Genomic DNA, 26,743 nt, shown 5'->3' on the forward strand with positions numbered 1-26,743 from the left:
CAACTCGTGTTCGGTAGGTAATTGAAGTATAAAATTACAGTATATGCATTCCAATGTTCCCTGTGCCAATACTCTAGGTTTAAAGATCCTTCAAACATTTTGGATATTAGCTGAACCCTATCTCTGGTTATTAAATTCATTAGATACTGTTTCTTGTTGTTAATGATAAAAATAATAGCTATCTAAAAACTTTGTACATTTTTGAACGTTATTTTTTATTTAGATTTTGTGCAATTTAGTTATCTGTGATGGCAACAACGAATTGATTCACGGATCATTGTGTCCAGTCTGAACAAAGGTTTACATTGGGAAAAAAAAAGTGTACCAGTTTTATATGACGGAAAGTGTACTGCATGTTAGTGTGTATGCAATGTAACCTTTGGCAGTCGTATTATACTTTTTTAATATAAATTGAAATGTCCACGGGAAAAATGTGTTCAGTCCATTTTTTGGAATTTTGTTTTATAACGCATTCTGGTAGTTCAATGCGAGTACTACGAACCTGTCTACATCACACGCAAACAACGTGTTCAGTCCGTGAGATATTTCCGTTTCTAATTTGGAGGCACACGAAAAGAGTGTGCTTAGTCGCTTTCCTAAACGCAAAGAACGTATTCAGTCCTTCCTTGGAGCCATTGCATCAGTTCGCTATTGGTTGTCGTTGAGTGAGCATCAGTCAGTGTTAATTAGTAATTAATTATATAGAAACAATGGAAATTGACAGTGTAGATACTAGTGATGATGAGAGAGAGAGAGAAGCCATCGTCAGGTAAAACTTCTAAGAAAAACATAGTTTTGGTAGATTAACTGATGTAAACAAAAGAATGTTAGCTAGTAGTCATGAAACAGGTCCTGATTGTAACTGCTCAATGTTTGGTTGTTTTAAAATTATTCCGCACAAGGATAGGAGTAGGATTATAAAAGATTTTAATCTATTAGGAAATTGGAATGAACAGTCATCATATCTAACCTCTCTTATTGCAGTAACATTGGTTGTTCATAGAAGATCTAGACAGGACGATCCAAAAAGTAGACTTTAATTTTAGATATTTGGTAAGAGCGAAACGAGGCAATATTATGCAGGAAGTTCCTGTTTGCAAGAAGGCTTTCATATCATTACATGGTATTTCAAGACGTAGGCTAGATACAATACAAAATTCTTTAACAGAAAAAGGCTTGTCTCCTAGGGACCAAAGAGGTCGCTATTTAAATCGGCCCCAAATATTGAGAGAAAAAACAAGCAGTCTATGACCATATAAACTCATTTAGAGGTATAAGAAGCCATTATGGCCCGAACAGTACTGAAAAAATTTACCTACCTGAAGATTTATCGATATCTAAATGCTATGAACTTTACAAAGGAAAATATCCCAATCTTCCTGTATCGTATGAGAGTTACAGAAAAATCTTTAATCTTTCTTTTGGGTACCCCCGAACAGTTACTTGCTCAATATGTGACAAATACAATGCGGAAATTAAGAGTTTAAATCTTAAACTTACTGAAGCTAGTGACGGTCAGGAACAAGTGATTGAGGGTGAAATTACTGCCCTTGGAAATGAAAATAAGTTACATAAATTAAGAGCAGTGACGTTTTATACAAGGAAAAGAAAGGCAAGAAAACTATGTAAATCAGATCCTAACAAAGAATGTGTATGCATAGACTACCAGAAGAATTTACCGGTTCCAAACATTACATCAAATGATGTATATTATAAGCGACAGTTGTCCTTTTACAGTTTTAATATAGGTACATCAACTTTCAAATCGGGATGCAGTATTCTACACATATGCCGAAGATATAGGAAATAAGGGTGCAAATGAAGTCATAAGCTTTTTGAATCACTACATGAGTGAAGTTCTTAATCCGAATTAGGAGATTTTCAAATATTTTGTGACTCATGTTCAGGACAGAACAAAAATTACCCTGTATTTCTGTTCCTGTATCACTTAGTTCATGGCATTGACAGACTAAACAAAGTTTTAATAACGTTTCCCATTAGAGGATATTCTTATCTGGAATGCCACAAAAATATTTCCTTGGTCAACAAGAAAAGCATAGTTGAGACCCCAAATGAATAAAATGACGTATTTAGAGCAGCACGATCAAACCCCACCCTTCAATATAATTTCAGTTCAACAGGCTATGATATGAGATTGGACCTCTTTTTTAAAAGCAAAATATAAGGACAAATGCCCATTTCCTACAAGACCATTCGTGAGGCTAAAATAACAAAAGAATAACCAAATTGTTTCATAGAGACACTTACAATGGACCTTGGATATCATCTGACGTTAGACGTAAAACTGATCGACAACCTCTTCTGAAGGCTGGAGAATTCTTCTACCCTGAACAGGCTTATCAAGGTACGTCTAAATACTAATGATCTTTTTCTTAGGGCCATCGAAGTAAAATTCAAACAAAATAGGTGTTTATTTTCAGATCGCCTACCGATATCAAAGCCGAAGTATGATGATTTACAAGTACTTAAACAATTCTGTGGGGATTCTGCAAGACAATATATTACCAATCTCCCATATTATTAATCAAAAGAACAAAAAACGTAATATTGTAAAGTAGATTCTGAATAAAATATTTTGTGCTTTGTAATTTTTGTGTTTAGTTATTTAAAGCTGATCTATCTTTCATTCTGAAAATTCAATCTTCATTTCAAGGTATAATGGTTGGACTAATCACTTACATGGAGTTATCACAATGGACTAAACACGTTATCAGCAAGTCCAAAATGTTCTTTGTTTAGTTTTTATAGTTTTTAATTTTTTAAGGGCCATATGACGATATAATTGAATTTTTATTGAATTGTTTCAAAAATCATTTAGGTATTTAATAATATATTTACTATCATTTTAGAATTTTCTAGTAATTTTCTATACAAGATTATAACACTATTTTAGCTGTCCTCTAAAAGTTACAAAATGTGACTGAACACGTTTTTCCCGTGGACTCTTCAATTGCTATTTAATTTGATATATACAGGTTTAGTCACTCTAAAAACTCGTTTCATTTTAAATAAGAAACATACCATATGTGGTATATCATTACACAGGTATGTCGCTAGAGAATTCAGGCATCCATATTTTTTTTTCATATTTAGTCTATTCTTGTGAAATCGTATAAATTTATTAAACGCAAAACAGCTCTTAATAACTAAAAGTAACACATATGTTTTGCTAGTCTTAATTTAAAATTGTTATTGTTACGTCAAATATTACAAAAAAACGAAATTTGTAACAATAATACATTCATGCACTATTCCTCATTTTAGCTCTTCCAGTGAAGCAGAAATTGTATTGTAAATCTTACTTTTTAATAATCCCATAAGGTGACGTCCAGGGGGGCTAAATCAGAAATCATGATGGCCGTTCGATAAAACCTCTTCGTCCAATCCATTGCCTAGAAAACTTTTCAATAAGTTGTCGACCTACGTTTAACCGATTATTCGAATGTGCGCCACGGGTACCCAGAAGATGATTTTTTAATAAGACGGCCCGTTATCTTGTTGGAAAAATAAATCATATTTTGAGTATTTGTTATTATTTTCGATTATATCTGTCAAAATCGGATCAAGTGTGTGCTCCTGTAATTATAGATTTCGTTCAAATTGTGTTGCATAGAGAATGATCCAAAAATATGATCCTTATAAATTCCTGCCCATACGTTTAATTTCAATGGCTTTTGTGGAAAACTACAAGATTTTCATCAGTCCAATAACGGCAATTTTGTCGATTCACAGTACTATTTAAAAAAAGAGCATTCCTTCGAAAAACAAAAAAAAAAAAATTGAATTTCAATTTTTTTTCTGTTTCATATTCAATTCTCATTCAATCTCATAAAACTGCAGTCGCCTAGAAGTAAATTTTGTATACTGTGCGTGAAAAAACAGATTCTTGAGTTAATTTTTTAGTACTTAAAATAGGTTCCTAAACATGAACTAAAATTTTTTTTACATAAGTAACGAAGTTGCTTATTTTAATAAAGTTGATTAAATAATTTCGCTGTTCTTCTTGCACACTCTCTATTTCCAAAAAATATTGAAATAATTTTAATAGTTTCAAATTCGTTCTGCGATAGAGTAGGCCATGTCAAGCAAATTAAAAAATACATATTTATTATTGCTGCTAAATGCAACAAAATTTTCTTTCAAAAAACACAACAGAATTTTTTTTAATGAAGTTTTTGACGTTCAAAACGTGCAAAACAAAAATTAGTAACACCAGCAAAGCATAGGTGTTACGTTTAGTTTTTAAGATAGGTATGTAACACTTTTAATAAATTGATAATTTTTCACACGAATTTAATTAATATGAAAAGAAATATCATGGATGCCTTAATTCTCTAGCGAAATATCCGTCTAAGGATATGCCATACATGGTCTATTCCCTATTAAAGGTTTGTTATACCTCCCGAAACCATTACAGATCCTCCATTGAATAAAGTAATATGTCTTATATTGCACTGTTCGTAGCGTTCTCTTGGCCGTCGTATAACTTTCACACGTCTACCTGATCATCACGTCATCTATATTCCAGTCAAGATGCTCTCTGGCAAATTGTAATCTACTTCTACGATTATTTTTAAGTTTAAAGCTGGTGCTTGCTCGCCTTTGTTTAGTGTTTCTACTAATTTGAATATTATGAAGATTTGGTACTTGTATTTGTAAATGTCTCATTGTGAGAAAACGTTCTCTTATACCACGAAGCCTAATAAACTGGTCTTGTCATGGTGTTGTGTCTTCCACTTCCTTTTTCACGCCATCTCATATGGTCGTTTGTTTCTCGAAAATGTTGAATGACTCGTGATATTGTAGTATGGAATACTCTTAAAATTAAGCCTATTTCACGATAACTTAACGCTACACCGGCTAAAGTAATTGCCTACACATACTCATCTTGAAATACGGTCCATGTAAACTAACTAACATACGCAAAATAACAAAAAAATTTTTTGAAATGTAAACAATGTTGACAGTTTAAAACTGTCCTGTTAAATTGTTTGATTTTTCATAACCAGCTAACTGATTTTAATATTGAATATTACAATTCGGTGAAATACGTACTTTTCTTTTTTGATAATAAAGATATCGATGGTTTTTTTATGAAACGGTTGAAAAAAAAATAAAACTTTTTCGAAATATTAATAAGATGTAGCGTTTGCTTTTAATAAATTTTACAGGGTGTTGCAAAATGAAATAAAAAATCAAATTTATTTTTACACCCTGTATATAAGTGAAACGTTGATATTTCCTAAAAAAGGTTAATACAGTATTTACTTAGAAATATGTCTGTAACGAAAAAAAATTATCGAAATCCAATTAAGGATTCCAAAGAAAAATAGTTAGACGAAAACACACAGCTTTTACCTATATACACCCCGTATATAGATAAAACGTTGATATTTCTCAAATAACATTAACATAGTAATTTATTAGAAATATACCTACAATAGTATATATATTTATATATATTAAACCTAGAGCTACGATTAATAATAGTACAAAAATGAATATTAAACTCAACAGCCTTCCGGGTTGAAGCGCGTTGATTCTCATTGCGCCGAGCTTTCGACATCCTCTCTGAAGTATTCTTTAGGGCTTTCGAGGTCTTAGTCTCCTGAGCCCCCAGACGCTACCATACTGATCATCAATCAATGCACTACTGCCGCTGGAAATAGAGGACGGTTTATTTATACCCTCGATGGTGACGTGGTTTGGGTGGAGGTTGGCGTGGGGTTTACCGTGGGGATTAGGGTGAGGGTAAGGCCAAACATTTCTGACAGTGGGATTTTAATTCGCGGATGGAGCAGACAATATTTTTTTTTATAAGAGGTCTCCATGTCAAAGGTAACCGTATGCCGTCATCTCTTTTATTGAGACAATTTTTGCATTTTTTCTATTTCTATGATTTCTCGGATAATTCTTAGTTTATTGAAGCAGATGCGGGCTATGGTTCTGGAGTTTGCAAAATAAATTTTGTGACCTGTATGAAGATGGTGTTGACCTAAAGCTGAAATTGAATCTGAATTGCGAACAGAAATGGAATGTTCATAAATCCTAATTTAGATTTTACGATTTGTTTGGTCTATATAGGATCGCTAGCAGTCTGGACAACGAATTTCATATAAACTCCGTGTTGTTCATTTGCAATGTTGTATTTAATTGATCGTGCAATTTATATTTCCTAAACACTGGGAAACACTACTATCATAATGGTTATACAATAGTTCTGTAGTCCATTTGCTTCTGGATATGTGGCCCCGAAGTAATTTAGGTATGTTCTGTTTACTTTTTTTGTCGATTTTTTTATAGTCCATGTTTCTGTTGCGTATACAGCAATAAAAAAAATAAGGCACTAACCAACCAAAGCTAAAATCATTTATTTACTTACTTATTTCTCAATTTTCTTCTTAATTGTGCTCAATGTGGATTGAAAATTAGTTGATGGTTAGGACATATATGTATAAAGAAAGCTCGTAAAGAGTTCTTTGTTGATCTTTCTCAATGTATATTACCTCAAGGTCATTAATTTGAACATATACTTTAATTAGTTCGTAATTTATAAACTGCTATTAGTGTAATCATTCTAATATTCGATGGAACACAAATCAGTTGCTATAACTGATTAAACAGTTGAATTAAACTTGAAATGATAAAAAAATGTGTTGCAACATTAACATTATTTGTATTTAACAAAAATAAAAAGCTTATCGGGGAGAACTCCAATTTAGAAAGACAAATCGACAAGTTTCAGGAATTTTTGCTAACGTTACCTGTTTTTAAAATAATAAATTTATTGGGGATTTATTTGGAATTAAACGATCTTCTTGTATTACATCTTGATTCACTTCGAATCAGTTCTACTCTGGTTAATAGAGACCCTTTATCATTTGTTTCGATTAGTGCCATTAGTTTTAGGTAGCAATTTTTTTCTTTATTTTATCATTTGCTTACTAGAATCTGGAAATAAAAATGTGGTTGGTGAAATTAAGGTGATATTTTTATCTCCAATATTAGTTGTATTATCGTATATATATTGTTTATTATCGTATATATCGGTTAAGCGATAAATATCCAAATAGAGATAAAGCAATCACCCCTTAGACTTAAATAATTACACGTCGACGCATTATATTAAAAGAAATATTTGCTTTTGGATTTTCTAGAGTTTAACAATACTTTATTTTTGTTCTTCTGTAGAAAAATATGATCCAATTTTTTCTCCAAATATCACGTTCATTTAACAACATTGTTATTCGAACTGAAAAATTTTTCAAAAACGTTCTTTAATTATTAATACTGCTTTAAATTCCATTCAAATTTTAAATCAACACTTGATCCGGCAAAATTCCCAATTAAAAACATGTCTTCGGTTTACACAATGCAAAAATAACAAAGTTTAAAGCTTCGAATGAGAAAATTGTTTCAGAGTTTTACAATACAAATCTAAATTAGTTTTATCCACTTCGAAATCCCCATTTATAATCAACTGTTGGCTCGTCCAAGTGTAAAAACATTGGAAAATCAATTCCTCTCAAAACCTTTTAACAGGAGTCTTCAGGGGATGTTTTGGGAATGCCAATAATAAGTGAATTTTGAATGATAGATTTCACTTTTAGATTTATTTAATAGATATTAGTGAGGTCATATTTTAACAGTAATGAAAAGAACAAAGTTACTACGTATGTTAGATCTTCATAGAATTTCTAACTACCAAGCTATGTTTTTGATTGTTTTTCTCTAAAAAGTAAATAAGAAAAATTTAAAATGTGAAGTTAACTGTGGAATGTAAAATAAAATATAATAGGTATGTCATTAAATAATTTCTGGGCCTAACTAATTACGCATCAACATAATCTTTTTAGAATAACACAATGCTTCCAATGCTTCTTTTAAACATCGATCGGTATATTTTTTGTGGAACGATTTATCTTGGTTTATATTTGAGAACAACCAGTAGTATCTGTGAGGGGAAAAATAACTACACAAAATTATTTATATACAAACGACTGTAAAGCAAAGCCACAAAGAGAAAATTTCTGTAACAAATAAAAATCACCCTAAATAGGCACAAAAACTTACAGCTTTCTACTAACGGAAGTAACTAATATCTATCTAAAGCCATTTAGTCGTCCAGTATCGGACATAGTCCTTCCCTTTCTGATTTTAATTTTCCTCTTTCCTGGACTATCCTCGTCCATATTTTCTGCGGTTTCCCTCTTCCACGTTTGTAGTCGTATTTATCGTAGTTTATAGTAAATTATTGGTTCGTTTCATTTACCATCCTTTTGTCTACTGTTGTGACTCGCAAATTTTCATGTAAGTGTAATTTTGTTTGTATAGAAAGCATCCTTTACCATGTTCTTTTTTGTCAGTGTCCATATTTGTGAACCGTATGTTAGTACTACTAGAACACATTGGTCAAATATTTTAGTCCAGATATACTGTGAAAGATTTTCGTTTTTAAATAAGTAGCTTAGCTTTTCAATATCATAACCTTAATCTTATTTTTCATTTTATTTTATTAGTTTGATTTTATCTGTATAAAACTTCCTATATACTAATTCCGAGAAAGTAAGCTCCTATCATTGTTAACACCAAGGTGCCAGTTTGAATGTTTGACTTATTCTGATTTCACTTTTACCAGAGCTCTAATTTAGAGACATAGTTCAGTAACGAGCTCTACCAGATTTGTTCTTACCAAAACCTGAAAGATGTTGCTGAAGTTATTAAAATGACTTAAGTCCATTAGACTGGATACAAGTAACATCAAGTTCTAGTAGATTCCATAATCTGTCCAAATAAATATAAAATAAAAAAGTAAAAAATAAGCAGTTGTAAGGAAAGTAGTCTCGGGAGAACCTGTAACTCCTAGAGAGCGCGTCCTCAGGTGGCGGATAGGGGAATACCCGACCCGGTTTACTGGTGGGTAGGAGGGAAATAAAATACCTCCCGTGGACCAACAGGTAATTAGCCGAATGATTGCCGGTATAAGCAATCTCCTGCTTACCGACCAACGGCTTCCGGCTAATGAGTCGGTAAGTAGTAGGATACTCTTTTGCCTTGGAGCTGAGAAATCGACTCCAAAAACGGAAGAACCAATAAATTGGTCAACGGCAGAAGGATGCAGAAGGCAACGGGAAACCACTGCATTTAAGACTCATAGAGTATCTCTAGAAATCGTCATGGCTTATAGAAATGACAATCAATAACCTACTAATCATGGTTCTCGGATGCCAAGATTTGGCAGGGGAAGCAATAACAGTAACTACAGGGCTTCCCAGGCCGTTAGCCAGCAAAATCCCTGTTCACTAAATATATACAAATCCATCTGCAAAATCGCTACATGGAACGTAAGAAGTATGTATGAACCTGTGAAACTAAGGAATATACAGCAAGAGATGTTGCGACTGGAGATTGATATATTAGGAATAAGTGATACAAGATGGATCAGCTCTGGCGAACTCAATACAGACAATGGACGAATTTATTACTCTGGAAGCAGCGACACTCAACACAGATATGGAGTTGCTATGATCCTCAGTGAAAAAGTAACGAGATCAGTAACAGGCTTCGTTCCGATGTTCGAAAGAATTATAATGCTGCAGCTATTGACAACCCATGGAAAAATGAACTTAATTTAGATTTATGCACCAACTGCTGACAAAAATGAAGAAGAAATAAAAAACTTTTATAGCGAACTTAAAAAAACATTACATCTCACAGGATCTAGAGATATAACAGTGATCATGGGTGATTTCAATGCAAAAATTGGCGAAGGAAAGTGCTAGCCTAATGTAGGACCATATGGGCTTGGTGAACGAAACGACAGAGGAGATCGCCTAATAGAATTCTGCCATGAGCATAATGTTATAGCTGCAAATACATTTTTTAAATTACCTAAGCAACGCCTTTATACATCGAAATCGCCAGCTGACAAAGACAACAAAATTGTCAGAAATCAAATTGACTACATCCTAATAAAACACAGATACCGAAACTCAATTCAGGCAGTAAAGGCTTATCCAGGAGAAGACGTATCCTCTGATCACAGTCTTCTGATTGCTTCATGACCAGAGAGAAGCTAGTACATCTGTAGATAGCCAAACGGGAGATGTAGGCATACAGATAACTAAATCAGAGGTTAATCAGGCATTAAACTCAATGAAAACCAATAAATCTGCTGGACCAGATGAATTAGCAAGCGAGCTATTAAAGTTGGTCAACGAGAAAAACCTGGACCTAATAGTAGAACTGTTCAACGCTATCTATACTACGGGAATTATCCATAGAGAAATGTTGACATCAACATTTGTGTGTTTGTCAAAGAAAGTGAACACCAAAGAGTGCAGTGACAATCGAACCATAAGCTTAATGTCACATACCTTGAAAATTCTGTTGAAAATTATCCACGCCAAAATTCACTCTGAACTGGAGCTGGATATTAGTGACACACAATATGGGTTCCGCAATGGTATGGGTACCAGAGTTTAACGGACTGAGGCAGAGGTGTCTGGATGTTAACCGTCCTCTTAACGTCTGTTTTATAGACTACAATAAAGCGTTTGATAAAGTAAAACATGACCGACTCATGGAAATTCTAAAAAATAAAAACCTAGATGAAAGAGATTTAAGGCTAATAACAAACCTTTATTACAATCAGCGAGCGATAGTACGAATTGAAAAAGAGACATCTGCAGAAATGGAAATAAAGAGAGGAATCAGGCAAGGCTGCATACTATCACCTCTATCACCATTATTTAACGCTTATTCTGAAGAGGTAATTCGAGAAACTCTGGAAGATGAAACAGTCGGTATAAGAGGAAATGGAGTCTTAGTTAACAACACATCAGATATGCAGATGATACAGTAATAATAGCCGATAGTTTACAAGACCTGGAAAGTCTCATAAGTAAAATAGTAATGTATAGTAGGGAGTACGGACTCTCGCTCAATATCAAAAAGACGAAGTTTATGAAAATTTGTAAAAACAACCATAATACTAACAAAATCTTGATAGTAGAGGGCCAGCAGGTCGAAAGACTAAAAAGTACACTTACCGAAGAATACTTATAACAGAAAATAATGACTACACTGCAGAAATCGAAGTCAGAATCGAAAAAGAACGTTCTAATTTTATGAAAATGAAAAAGGTTCTGTGTAACATTATCATTATCATTATCAAGATTTAACATTAGCTCTTAAAGTACGCCTAACAAAATGTTACGTATACAGTGTTCTATATTATGGAGTGGAATCATGGCCGTTATATCTAGACACAATGAGACGACTTCACGCCTTTGAAATGTGGACCTATAGAAGAAATATGAGGGTTTCCTGAGTAGATAGAGTTACGAACAATGAAGGACTGAGAAGAATGGGTAAAGAGAAGGAAGTTGAACTTACAATTAAAGAAAGTAAGCTACAGTATCTCGAACATGTGAGGCGGGGCGAGAACTATGGCATCCTGCGACTCATAATGCAAGGAAAGATAGATAGCAGAAGAAGCATCGGAAGAAGACGAATTTCATGGCTTAAAAACCTTAGAGAATGGTTTGGATGCAGCATCAAACAACTATTTAGAGCTACTGCCTCAAAAATTAAAACAGCTATGATGATTGTAAACCTCCGTAGAGGAGATGGTACCTGAAGAAGAAGAAGAAGAAAAGTTAAGTCAGAGGGCTCAGAACATATAGGACTCAAGGGAAGAGTATGCCTTTAATCTGTGCAAATAATGTAGAGTATTATTTTATAATATTATTTGCATAAATATCAGATATTTAATAACCGTTATTTTTAAATGATCCTTTCTACTTCTTCTTCTAAAGTCTTCTACTGACAATCCTTTATAGGTTTTTATTAAAGTTGGTAAAGCGGAATGGGTTACCGTTTTCGCTGTTTACAAACTTTTACAGCATCTTCTGGTCCTCAAGAAACTAAGGCTAAAATACATGGTGTATATGTATAAACAAATTTGTGTATGAGAAAAGAAACAAACAATTATTATTTGAGTAGTACAGAGGACTTAATCAATAGTCAGTTAATTATGACAAGTAGATAGAGTAAAATAGAATAGAAATATGTACCTATATGTGCTTTAAATTTATATTAGACATTAAGATTTCATAGACCAGCTTTACTCTAATGTTAATTGCATGAGCCATTTTTAATAAAATTAAATAATATATGATAAACGAATGAAAGAAAATACTTACATATCAATACAATTCTAATCTATACATCAAATGTATAGTTGTTCAAGCATAATCTTTGCTTTTCTGGTACACACACATACACGCAGTGATCAATCCTGCCCCTAGGAACATGTGTATATCAAGGTAAGAATGGGATCCACATGTCCGAAGATCAAACCGGTCACACTTCGCTAGTCGAAGTAATACCTATCTGACCCCCAGGCTTTTCCACCACCCCTCCTCATCGTGTGACTTACGTGAGGAGGCTTATGATCTGAAATTTACTTAAGATGCCCTGGGTAATAGGACATCCTCGGTTTTTAGTGAATGTGATTATGCCACCTAACTGTAGGGGTAGCCACATATAGGCTTTTCTCCCTATTTACTTTACTGACTCTATTGATTTTACTCTAGCTTTACGTCGGGACTTAAGTCCCTAAAAAAAAGGAAAAAGAGCGTGTGTTCCGACCATAGAGCCATCAGCCTGAGCTGATGACTCTATGTCCGGAAAAGAGTGTGTGCTCGGTCACTCAGCCGCCGATTTGGCAAAATAAATTTTATTTTCCTCGCCGGCTGAGCACCCGAGAGGGGTCCGGCCACCAAGCCCATGTATGCTGCACATGACCTCAGTGCTCGGATTTCGCGAGTGGATCTTTCATTCGATCTGCCTTAAGGGCCTAGTCCGCGGAGCGGTATATAGAAGACCTGACGGGCCCTTTCTATATTTGCTATATAAGGTAAATTTACGTTAAACGGTTTAATGAAAAGTATGAATATATCAATATGAATTTACGTTATTTAATCAGAAAACACATTTTTTTTGTGGACTTCCTTGTGGCTTCGGGACTATAAAATGCCTGGGCAACAATTCTTTCCTTTTTTCCTTAATCCTATTTGTGTGCGTGTATTGGGGTGTGCATTCCCAAGTGTATAATGCTCTCACACACCCCGGTGTATATTGGACTTATAATTACCTAAAAACCTAAAAAAGAAAAGCGTACCCTCTCGCCAGAGTTTTTTTGGTGTGTTTTCTGATTGACTGCATTTCTTTGTTCGTTCTTCTTGCAACCATCTCATTCTTTATTTATTCGTTCGGGTTCTCCCTATATCGAGCTATCTATTGTTTTGGTCTTCTGTGTACCGTCCTTGTGTTTTCAATGTAGTTAGTCAGCTCTCTTAACATTCTGCTGGGGTGGTTTCTTAGTCCGTTGAAAATTTCATATGCTCTCTCGTCTAGCTTGCGTAGGATTCTTATTTGTCCTGAGTCTCTATATACATATCTCAAGGGTACGTACCTTGGTATCTTAAGGACATCTCTGACTATTTGATTTTGAGTAGTCTGTATCTTTTTCCTGTTTGTTTTACAGGTGTGTCCCCACGCAGCGGATGCATATGTTAGGACTGGCAGGATAATACTATTCGCAACCCTAATTTTGGTTTTAAATCGTAGTTTACTTTTCCTTCCAATAAGTGTTGAGAGCTGACTTTTCAACGCTTTGGCTTTGCGTATTTGCTGATTGATGTGCTCAGTGAACGTTAGCTTCTTATCTAGATGTACCCCTAGGTATTTAGCCTGGTTGGTCCAGTCTACTGGGGTGTTTTCAATTGTAATTTCGCGATTTGGTACACTTCTTCTGTGACTAAACATTACAGCCTGTGTTTTGTCTGGATTTAGGGCTATTTTACATTTTATGCACCATCTTTGGAATCTGTTTAGTGCTCTTTGCAGATGATTAGCTGCATGATCCGGGTTTCTCCAGCTAACAGCTATTGCTATGTCGTCAGCGTAAAGACTCAACAGAGAGCCTGGCTCTTTTGGCGTGTCGGCCGTATAGATAGTGTACAGGTACGGCGACAGCACCGCTCCCTGAGGCACACCCGCCTCCAGGGTCCCGACTTCGGATAGGGTTGCCCCTATTCGAACTCTGAACCTTCTGATGGCAAGATATGACGCAAGGAGACATGTCATCGCCTCACTGTAACCAAATTCATTCATTTTATAGATGAGTCCATGGTGCCAGACTCTATAGATATTCTATACATTCTATAGATAGCGTAGCCTGGAAATTTTGTTTTTTTCCTTTCCACTAGTTTGGTTTCTTGAAGGGCTACGATATCGAGCTCTAATCTGTTTATTATTTTATTCAGAAGGTTGATCTTTTTGAATATTCCGCCGGAATTCTATGACCCAATGCGTAGATCTTTGTTTTGGTTTGCTAACATTTTCGGACGGCTTCTCCAAATGCAGTCATCATTTTTGTTGCTTTGTCCATCATGGACATCATTTCCATTATTTTGTTATTATACTCTGTATGGAAGTTTGCGATGGGGGTAGCTGCGTCCTGTACCGACACTTCTTGTGGTTGTGCTGGAGATTCTGAGGTGGTTTCAGCGGATTTTTTCGCTGCCTGTGCGTAGCTGACTCCTTTGTTGATTGGAGCGCTGTTTATAAGTCTTCCTACCGGTCTTGTTGGGGCAGGTGTTTTCTTTTTGGAGGCCTTAGAGCATTCTCTATAATTTGCTGTGTGCGCTTCACCACAGTTTGCACATTTGGGGTCGGTTTCCCGGCTTTTCTCACAGTCGTTATCGATGTGGTTTTATCCGCATTTTACACGTCTGGATCCGCAATGGCAAGCCTTTGAGCTGTGATAGAACCCTTGAAAGTTATAACACTGTAGGGTGTCTTTTGTGATTTTGAATTTATCCTTCACATAGATGCGCAGCGCATGTAGCATATATCAAATATTTTTTTAATTTTTGCAACGTCTTCCTCTTTGAGGGTGACGATGAAATGTGGCAGTACTTTTTTATCAGCTTTTTTGGAGATCATATTGATCACCCTTGTTGCTTCTATCTATGGGATATGCGATGAATTCTACTTTTGGAGTGTGTTCTTCTAGGATGTGTACCATTCCTAGGTAATCTTTTCTGGTTTTTGTGTTAATAACAATCGATCTGCCTGATCGTGCAAACTTATTGACTGATATTATGCCTTGGTTGGCTGCTCTCTGCAGGATTTTTTGGTGTTCTCCTACAGTTTTTAGGATTATCGCCAGTGGTTTCGGCTCTTTTACTATTGGCTCTTTTACTATAGGCTCCTCGCTTGTTTGCGGTGAGTCTTTTGGTACGTCGTTTTCTTTTTTAACTTGGCTATTTTTGCTCAAGTTATTTTGGGCAGTGTTCTTTTTCTGGCTTCTTTCATGAGCCTCTTTCGCAGCCTTGTTAAATTCGTTTTCTTTCCGCTAATTTATTATCTGCGTCTGCTTTTCGGCGACGCTTATTTTTGTTTTCACACTACTGTCTGATTTCTCAGTAGTGGTGCCTGTCTTTTTTCCTTTTTTGTTTTGGACTTGTGTCCAACCTGCAGGTTCTTTGGTTGTTATGGTTCTTTCCGGCTCTTTAGGCTTGCCTTTGCTACCCGATGGATTTACGGGGGGAGGTAAACCGATTCCTAGTTCCACTAGCTTTACAACGTCATTATCGAGGGAGGCTTTCCACGGGTCGATTTGCATTATTGACTCTTCTTTCTCCTTGGCTGCTGTTAATGCCATTACATGTTGTACAAGTTTTTGTATCTCCTTGTCCTTTTCTTTGTTTTCGTTTCTCAGCTCAGTCATTTGAGCGAGAAGGTCTTGGATTTGTTTATTCGCTTTTTCCTCGCGGATACGGCTTTCTTCTTTTAGGGATTTGATCTGTTCCGTCAATACATTGACCGACCTTAAAAGCTCATTAGCCTTTTCCCTTTCCGCTATTTCTCTGGCCTTTTTCTTTACTTCTTCGTCTTCCGGAGAGTCTTTTTTGGGCCTTAGCCTTTTCATTTTCTTGCCGATTTCAGGCTCGGCTTCATTTTTGGAGACGTTGTCTCGGGTTGTGTCTCTACTACAGTTGGGGGCGGGACTTCGCGCGATTCTGCAGCTGGGCTCGGCTCTTCGTCGATGGCGTCCATCGTATTGACATCGTCATCGTGTGTCGATTTCGCTCAGTTTTTCTTTCTCCGACTCGGGCAGATAGAAGTCATCGTCAGAAGATATCACGATTTCTATGTCGTCGATCGCAGGATTAGTCGATTTACTAAATTTATTATATAGCTCGATCGAGCTTTCAACAGAGGGGTTTGATGATTTGGCTAAATTATTCTCTTCTTCTTCTTCTTGTGTTGTCACCTGTGTGACAACACTTTCTGGGGGGGGGGGGAATATCACTCATATTGCCGTAAGGCAGTGAACAAATAGTTCATAAGATATAAGAAAATTCTACTTAGACGACTCTGTTTTTTTTCCACCGACTGACCGCTGTCAGTACGGCTTACTGGGTGCCGTCCCAGGTACCTCGCGGTAGTTCACTCCCTGTATTCACAGTGAGGGATCCTCTTCCTGTTTCTCACACCTCAGGAGTAGGGGCGGTTTCTGTCCGACCTTGTCAAATGTCAAGGCCTTACAGTGTCATCCCTGACGACACACTGAGGTGATCCCGAAATCTTCGCAAACGCGAAGCTATTATAGCCTCCGAGAGGAGCCAATAAAAACAACTTTTCGACGGTTTAACTAGTAACAACCTCGCATCCGCTTTTCGCTAATATGTAGGACAAGTGCCTATGCCACACTCGGTGTCTTACCCACCGGGAGCTGAAAAGCTCCGTTGACAATAGGTCAGTCGCCCCCACCTAAGCACGCTTCTCTCTTGAGCACGTCCGTACTGTTCGACTGCTTGAGTCGAACTGCGCTTTTCTGGTACTTTCGCGACAAAAAACAAAAAACATATACAATACAAACATACAACACAAATATGAAAATAATTATCGATAGATCTTGTATTATATATGCTCTATTATTATTTGATATTGACTGATCCCAAAGGACACTATTGAGAAGGCATATCTGTTTTCTTGCGTTTCTCTCTTCATTGTATCCTCACTAGGGATTGTCAAGCTTGAGCTTGGCTCAAAATTTCGAGCCGAGCACGAGATAGATCGTCCCTGAGAATGGTATTAGAAAAAGGCAATATAATTTCGAATTGTATGAGAAGTATAAAGAAATAGTAAATGGTAGACATTTAACAAAATTCATAAAAATAGGTATGCCTAGATGGGTAGGACAGGTGTCAAGAGCAAATGAACACTGCCTACCTAGACGAACCCTATTAACCGTACCAGTAGAAAGTAGGAGAAAAGGTAAACCAAGACTGAAATGGAGGGTCAGTATAGACGAGGATGCGAGGAAGATGGGTGCAGCAAAATGGCAACGGTTGACGATGAAAAGAAACGACTGACGAAATAGACTCGGGAAGGTCGAGGCTCAACTAGAGCTGTAGCATTGTTAATGATGATGATGATTATGTTACAAAATAATTGGGTGCATTTTTATTGTTTGAATTTCATATAACCATAATTAATTCAAATCTATTTTTATACATTCTATTTTATACATAATAATATTGTAAACTCTACGACAGTTAATTTTCATAAAAGAATCCGTTAGTTGTTTTCATAAACAAAATTTTCATTTATAAATACCTTTTAAAAGAAAAACAAGAAAAATCGAATAAAACTTTTTGTGGTTTTGATCCTATTCTATTTCGATACGCAACATAGTAAAGACAGCTTTTGTTATTGGAGATGATTACAGAGTACAAACAGAAAAGTGAATTACGATGTTTTGATTCAATTTTACTGATATGATCTAAAAGCATAACGTTGGGTCGAAGTTCAACAAAAGAGGTAACGGAATGTAAACTTCCACAAGTTCCTGGGTAAATAGTAGAGGTTCGTTGTTTCGTACGGAGGCGAATAACGGATTAGGCCTCCTTTTTATGATAGTATTGATATTTTTATCTGTTTTAAACTAATGTTGATATAGTATTCTTAAAATTATTTATTTTTTGTACTTAAGATTATATAATATTTAAATATTTAAAAAATAAATAGATTATATCTATTTTAAGATATAAATATTATATATATATATATATATATATATATATATATATATACACTTAAGTGCAAAATAATCGACTCAAAAGCGTTATTTGAGATTACACCTTCTGTTTCAATGTAATAATTATGAAAATAAAAAAATATAATGTGCAAACAATAACTTTATTATTGAACTTACAAACACTTCTATTGCATTATTTTAAAGATGCATTTTTAAAACAATATGCAATACAAACAGAGTGTTTCCTAAATATTCATTGGAAATAACTCAAGAAAGACGTTATGAACAGAGAAATCATCAGTTACAACATGAATTTCTTAATTATTCAGTATTTAATATTACCACCCCTACTCCTAATTACACTTTCCAATCGATTTCGCATGAATCGGATGACTTTTCTAATAAATTCTTGAGGCATTGCTTCCCATTCATCATTAAGTGCAGCTCTCAATTCCATTATGCTCCTTGGTGCATGATTTCTGTTCCGAACCCTTCGTTTAAGCTCATCCCAAACATGCTCTATTGGATTTATGTCCGGGATCAACGCAGGCCAATTTATTGTAGGTATACCGTTCTCAGTCAGATAGGTGGTGGTGACTCATGCGGTATGACATCGTGCATTATCATGAAATAAAATTAAGGCATTACCAATAAATCCCGCGTGTGGAACCACATGTTCCTCCAAAATATCTCTGATATAACGATCCGCCGTTAAACCTCCTCCACGTCCTCCACCAGGCACATTGAGCATTGAACATTGAACAAATCATTCCCCTGGCCTTCTATAGACTCGACGCCTCTTCTCGTTGCCATGTAGGCAGATCCTACTTTCGTCGGAGAATAATACCTGACTCCATTGATAGTCGTCCCAATCCAGATGTTCGCGAGCAAATTCTAGTCGCCTTTGCTTCTGGGCTGCAGTTAGCTTGGGACCCGTAGCTGCCCTTTTTGGTGTCAGGTTGGCTGCTTTCAGTCTCCTTCTGACTGTCCAAACGATGGTAACCACACCTCGAACCTCTCTAAGCTCTTCTTTGAAATTAGCACCAGTCAAATGTCGATTTCTCAGAGATTTAGATACAAGAAATCGATCATGTCTCTGTGTTGTTATTTGTTTACGACCTCCTCCTTGTCGGCGGACCTAATCACCAGTATCTTGGTACCGACGATACACTCGGGACATAGCAAATTGGCTTAAATTAAGTCGATTTGCCACGGCTCTCTGGCTCATGTCTTCTCTCAATAATGCTACTGCTTGAGCTGCTTTGACGGATGTGGTATCCATTTGTTATGAAGTTGCGAACTTAATTGACTGATGTATTAGTGGGTTGCTATGGAAATTGATGCTTACGATGTCCACCGAACGCGTTAAGTCGGTGCGTGTCGATTTCAATGAGTCAATTTCTGACCCCCTCTCTACGTATTGCATTATTTATTTGTAATACGTCACCCGATTTACCAAAAATCAAAACTTTTTTTAAACTCAATAATAAAGTTAATAATTGTATACTAAATATTTTTAAATTTACACCTTTTTTATTGAAATAGGAGACGAACTTTCGCAAAATAATTTTGAGTCGATTTTTTTGCACTCAAGTGTATATATTATTTGGGAAAGTATTTAGTATTTGTTTATTTATTTACTATAAAAGATTACCGTATAGTATTTTCTTCTATTCAGTAAAATCTCATTGTCAAACTGGCTAACACATGTGACCTCTTTTTAAGTTCAAAATTACTTGTTTTTGTTATTTTTGGTTTACTGCATCGCAAGCACAGAAAACGTTGCAGAGTGTCAAATTTCTGTAACCATTCAGTTGAATTATCGTCTTTCAGAAGTGCATTACAATAGCTCTAATTTATGACGTTTCGCTTGACTGTTGACCTCCGCTTAGAATTTATAGGTGCGGATTTTTATCCTTACAAATGGTACACTTTAAATCAAGACAGCGTACTAAAAATATCCAATTTATCGGTGACGTCCTTTCGTGATTATACTGCTTGCTACAATTAATACACCATATTTCAAAGGTTGGTGTTTTTTTCTTTGTGTAGATAACAACAATGAGTTAAGCCAGGTATTCTTCGTGATATTTAATTATTTGCTAATTTATTCACAATGAAAATAATATTGCATTTTTCTGCGTTATTATTTTAATTCCTTTAACCAGCGACCTCTAAGTTTTACACAAAAAACATATGAAACCAGCCTTAATGCAGAAAATCGATATTTATTTTTAAAATATTGGTATCAACAAATTTGTTTTCTTTTTTTTTGTCATTTTCAAGTTAAACCGCCATTTTACTTGATTAAAAAAAGTTCATCAAATGGCGTTGGACTAGTTGAACCTATTTCAGAATGCTCCAGTCGCTTTCTAAACTTCAAGGTAAAAGTTTATGCCTCATGTAACTAAACTGAATTATTCCACAATAGTATCTTTTCTCGTCATCTTAGAACTGAATATATATGAATATTAATGCGATACCATTTAAAACAAACTGGCATATTAGCCAAAATATTTGCTGTTAAATTGTCTCCCAGAAAATAATTTGAATGTCAACTAAAACAGAATTAGGTGTCTATAATTGTAAACACAATTCTAAGGGATGTTTTAGAAGATATGCCAGTTTATTCTACAGTAATGCAGTATCATAGATGGCTTTTCGGGAGATTCCCCATTAATTTTATAGTTATTTAACTGTATCCTGATGTTTTAAGCCTAGATATACATAAACAACATAATTGTATCCGTCAATTGTTTATTTTTCATGGGGTAAAGTTTTGAAATCAATTTGATTACTGCAAATATTTGTTCGTAAACATTCAATAGCATTCTGTATCGAGCAGTAAACATTACAGTCCCGAAAAAAATGGAAAACATGTATGCCGGAAATTTTTTTTAACCCTTTAAAGCACAAAACTTTTTTTATAGAATACAATAGAATAGAATAGAAATATGCCTTATTGTCATTGAAAATTATTAAACAATTTTATGGACAAAGCTAAAAAAAACCAGTCAAAAAGTACAAAAAGTATAAAAAGTATAAAACAAAAACAAATATAATAAAAAAAAACAGAACAATACAATTTTAAATTAGTAAAATTATTGTATCACTTACATAATTTGTACAGACAACAACAAATGAGACAAATTGTAGCCACTGCTTGAGACACCCAAATGTAATTATAAACAATACTAATTTTGTTTCTTTTTTATACATTAAGAAACTCGTCAACTGAATAATATGGTCTTTCAGAGAGATAGATTGTTGTCATCTTACGAAACTTAATGAAAGATGCTGCGGATTTAATTTCTCTTGGAAGGTGATTATAAAGTTTTTTGCACTATATAGAATAGAATTCTTTACTAGCTGAGTGGACGGGATCGGCAAATAAACGTTACAATCCGAATTTCTAATGGAGTAGCCATTATCAGGTCTATCGGGAAAAATATTTAGATGCTTGCGAATCAAACAAACCGTTTCCAAAATAAATAAAGAGGGAAGCGTCAAAATTCCGTGATTTTTGAAGTAGGTCTTGCAATGAGTTGTTTGTTGAGTTGCTCTATTTTGCAACTTAAAAATAGTGTCAAATTGGGCCGCTGTACCCCAAAATGGAAGCCCATATCGAAGAAGGGACTCAAACAATGAGAAATATGCCATTTTGACAGAAGATAAATTTAGTTCCTTCGAAACAGATCTTATTGCAAAGCAAGCTGAGGCTAGTTTCTTCCTTAAGGAGTCAGTATGCAAGGACCATTTAAGATCGTTGTCGATAAGAATACCTAGAAATTTCACGGAATTAACGATACTGATTTGGCTCTCATTCAAAAGCAAGGGTTGAATGACTCCTTTATAAGATAATACTACTGTCTTATTCACGTTAAAGCTAAGTAAGTTGGAGTCTGACCAAGCCTTGATTATAAGCAAATCAGCGTTTATAATTGAATGAAGCGTTGAAATATTAGAGCTGCTCCAAGTAATACTGGTATCATCAGCAAATAGAAAAATTTTCTCTTTAATTTTCAAGTAAGTCATGTCATTAATGAAAATTAGAAAAAGAATGGGACCTAATACTGAACCTTGCAGTACTCCACACTTAATGTCTTTACAACTAGAGTCGGTGTCTTTTATTCTAACCAATTTTTTCCTACCTACCCAAGTAAGTTTTGAACCAATTCAAAGACACACCCCGAATTCCATAGAAAGTTAATTTTTTAATAGAATGTTATGATTTACGCAGTCAAAGGCTTTGGAATAGTCGCAGAAAACGGTGGCGGAGGAGAGGTTACTATTTAGTGATAGATATACCTTATGTAACACAGAAAACATGGCATCACTAGTACATTTATTAGACAAAAAGCCGAACTGATTTTGCGATAAAATATTATGTTTAAGAAAGGGCATAAGTCGAACTTTTATAAGCCTTTCAATAATTTTTGATATGCTGGTAACAAGGCAATAGGTCTAGAGTTGCAGGCATCAGATTTGTCTCTAACTTTATGAAGAGGAATAACGATAAAGCTTATATTCAGTAAAACAATACAAAACAATTATAAATAGAGTAATAATGTATACCTTGGTATTATGTTTTTTCGGGTTATTGTCGAACAGGACCTGGTTGATTTTTCAACCAAAGGACCATTGCGGTCCCAACAACTTTGAAAATTTCACTGGTTGAAAAATCAACCGCTTGTTCAATTTGTTAAGGAAATTGTGTTACCAAGTAAAAAACCACTTTAGACAACGTTTTATTCAAAAGACAATTATTGCAAGAGACAGTTATTACAAATGGAAAGGTGTAAAACATTCCAAACAAGGGGCAACATCACATTTTTTGCATATCATGTGAGATTGCTTTGGCTTCTTCTCTGTGCTACAGAAAGCATATTTCCGAGAAGTACCTTTTACAGGTACATGTTTACCAATCATCGAACTTCTAACCACAGGATCAGTAAACACTTTACGTCCTTCAATTTTGTTTATTTTATGAAATGTTTTTGCTACAGGACCCCTTTCTACTCGAAAAATTATGTATGAACACATTGGCAAAAAAGCTGCGGTATGCCAAATATGACATAGGCTTGCGTGAATTTCCTTTCATTCCAAAATTATACAATATATAACTGTTTACTACTGTAGCATTTAGGAGTAGTCAATAGTTTCATCTACCATTTTCTGGATTTCCAAGAGAGCGTAGCAAGAAAGCATCTGATCGAATCTGTCGACGCCCCCCATAAACCGATTGTAATCACAAACTGCTTTGGAGCATTCAATTTACCACCATCTTCTATGTCTATGGCTTGGTCGTCAGTTATACAATCAATCCATCTGTAGATTTGATTGGGATCTAGCTCTTGTAGCTTGTCAATCCTGAGTCTGGACATTCTGAAACAGAAACTTTATTTACTATAACAGCAAATTTAATACTGCTGTTATTACCAATGCTTTATAATTATTATTTTGTTATAATAATTGCTATCATTATTATACAGACAAAATAAATAATTGCCACTTTCAAATCAACTAACATGTATGTGCTTGGCAGTATGAACTTGATATAACATCATATAACATCTCAGCCGAAACTTTATACTTATACTAATTTAGGATTTTATTGCATACATATAATGTTTAGTTAATGAAAATAAGCTTAAAGAATTTTGCTAACACTACTAATTGGAAAATTAAAACAAAAATAAAAGCACCCATAACCTAAAAAAATTGCCTTCTAACAATATTTTATTGTGTTTGTCACTAATAAGCTACATTCCGTATGCTTTACATAATGTGACAACGTTCTACATAAACAAATATGATATAAAATAATTAAAACTTACCTAAATAACGGTTTTTTCATAAAAATCGGCAATTGAAACAACAAAACAGAACACATGTAAGACAGCTAGTACACTAAAGGCGCACCGGTTGAATTATAAACCACTTGTGACCGTAGCGCGCGCGTTTGCATTTACCGATACTGACTCATCGAAAGATCGTTCCTTAGACATAATCGTGATAAGTGGCGTATTCACAAACCTGTGCGACATTAAAAAGTCAGTGATTCATAACCGGTTGATATAATCGACCAGAAATAGTTAAAGGGTAATAGACCTTTGACCTCTTCGACACCATAAATATTACAACAGTCAAAAAACAGACATAAATACAGGAGTGATGAGTGTTGAAATAAAAGGCAAGAATGGAAACGATCGGAAGTTGGATGAAGAACTCGTGAATAATGCAAAAGTTTATATAGAAAAAATTCCAAGGATTGCGAATCATTATTGTAGGTCTGAAAGTTCACAAAAATAAATTGGTGGCGACAAATCGATCAATAAACTTTACAGTAATTACCTAAAAAATGAAGTGATACAAACCTTTAAAAAGTCAACTTCTGCTAATACAGAGCTATTTTTCAATCATAAAGCCTTATTCTCTACAAATCCAAAAAGTACCAATGCGCAATATAGTCTAATTTACAATAATACAAAAAATAATCGCGTGGAATGGAAAATTCACATTTTGGAAAAGACTTGTCCAAGCAAGAAAAGAAGAATGAGAATCAAATAACTGATTCTACAAACTTCATGAATTGCTTTCTTATCCATAGAAGGAGGCTTCATCCTTTTATTATATATTTTTACTAACCGTTGGCAACTTTACGATTTCAAAACTGAATGGTGACAAAAGTGTGCAATGCTATATCTGGTATGAATTAGATATAAAAAGGGGAGTCACAGAAATTGTAAGATGTGTGCTTACAATCATATTTACAAATATTTGCGTTACTTAAATGACGAAGCTGGCACTGAAATTGACGTAATCATTTATATTGACAACTGTTGTGAACAGCAAAAAACATCTATATGATGACTATGTACAAATATAGAACATTGGAAAACATAAAATCAATTACGCTTACACTTATAATTAAAGGTCATACCCGAAATGAGGAAACGCAGCTGCATTTAAAACATCTACAGATCGCAAGTTTGGGAGGAGGTGACGAATAGAAATCTTTGGAACAGAAACAGCACGAGGACTTTCCTGATTCTAGCTTAACCTAAAAGACTTGCTTTCGATAATAAAAAGTCTTGTATCCTAAATTGGATCACTAAAGGGATGGTATCAAAAATTCATTTTACATTTTACAGTAATTTGCACAGCTGTGAAAAAAATTTACCAAGAGTGAAAATAATTGTATTTTGTTTTAAAAAACTGGTGTGTATTATAAAAAAATATTGGTAAGCTGCAACGTATTTTTTAGAATGGTAGTTTAGTTGATAATGTCGTAGGATTTTTCATACCATTTTTTTAAATTGTGTTGTTTTGTTTTATCATTAAACAGTTAAATACTATGATGTACACAAAACATACTTACTGAAATGTTACATTTGATTTTTTATATTCTTTATTATGTTGAAATGTCCAGTTTAAGCTGAGACTTTCGTTGTTGAGCCTACTATTAAAAACATGGGGCCCACAGTCTTGAAAATTTGAAAACTCCCCGTCGAGGGCTTCATCAATTGACGAACTTAGAGTAAAGTCTACTGAAGTGGTTATACTTTTCTGCAGAGTAACTGAAACAAAAAAAAAGAATGAAATTAACGACGAAAGGTAATATCCGACAATATTTTGAGGGGTTATATGAGTACGTAAGGAAATAAGAACACTCTGTACGTTAAAAATATACAGATATTTTTTTTTTAATAACTGTCAGGCTTTTGTTACCCGCATAGCTCCTTATAAAACATGTAAATACTATATTCTAAAGACAAAAAAGGTGAAACGAAATATTAAGAACGACTCATAAAAGAAGAAAAATGTGGTACAGTAGGCAGTACTGTAGACTAGCGCGAAGCTTCATACTGCTTTCTATATTTTTAAAACTTATAATACAGAGTATAATGTATATGTGAATAATATATACTAAAAAAATATGCAATAAATAAAGCAAAACAAGCATTGTTAAAAATAATTATCCCCACCATCTTATTCACAAAATCGTTAAATCTAGAATTCATAGACATTATAATAAAACTAACAATTCAGCAAATAATGAACCTATTTAACTTTGCCCTACATAAAAGTTTTATCTGATCAATTTATATAAAGTGAAGGAAACTAATTTTAACTGTAAGTTTTATACCACATTTATTATTTAATCCTTAAAGGCGTAAAATTATTTTTTTGCTAAACTGAGTTCAAAAGTGCATTTTAACACAAAAATATATGTACACTAAGTATTAAAATTTTTTTTTGTATTTTTTAGATGGTTGATTTTTCTGTAAAAATGTAGTAAACCATTGTACCAGGGAGCATTAAAAAAAATCATGAAAGTTTTCTGGTATACATGGTATATCGAAACCATTCATTATTATTTATTATAAAAATACACTAAAAATACAAACAGTGTCAAATCAAAACATTATCTAAATAAAACAATATATTTTAAATTTCTTAAGAGTTATGGTATGGCCCAACACTCCACACATAACGTTACATCAAAGACGTGGCATTTATAATTACTACGCTTCTGGATTCCCCGTTTGGAAGATTCTTGACACCTCCTTTTGGTTGTTTCAACTTGAACGTGCCTAATAT

At 34.5% G+C, this 26,743-nt stretch overlaps 1 protein-coding gene across 1 annotated transcript in view; it reads right to left on the bottom strand.

Annotated features, from left to right (window-relative positions):
• The window catches only part of LOC140432302 (uncharacterized), an 803,181-nt gene extending 776,667 nt beyond the window's left edge, over positions 1-26,514 (bottom strand). Inside the window, exons 1-2 of the mRNA XM_072520128.1 lie at positions 26,493-26,514; positions 25,521-25,719 (exon numbers count right to left, since the gene is read on the bottom strand). Of these exons, the coding sequence (XP_072376229.1) occupies positions 25,521-25,719; positions 26,493-26,514 (221 nt within the window). The remainder of the gene's footprint in view (positions 1-25,520; positions 25,720-26,492) is intronic.
• Between the last annotated feature and the right edge of the window lie 229 nt (positions 26,515-26,743).

The sequence above is a fragment of the Diabrotica undecimpunctata genome, chromosome 1, assembly GCF_040954645.1.
Source record: "Diabrotica undecimpunctata isolate CICGRU chromosome 1, icDiaUnde3, whole genome shotgun sequence".
NCBI lineage: Eukaryota > Metazoa > Arthropoda > Insecta > Coleoptera > Chrysomelidae > Diabrotica > Diabrotica undecimpunctata.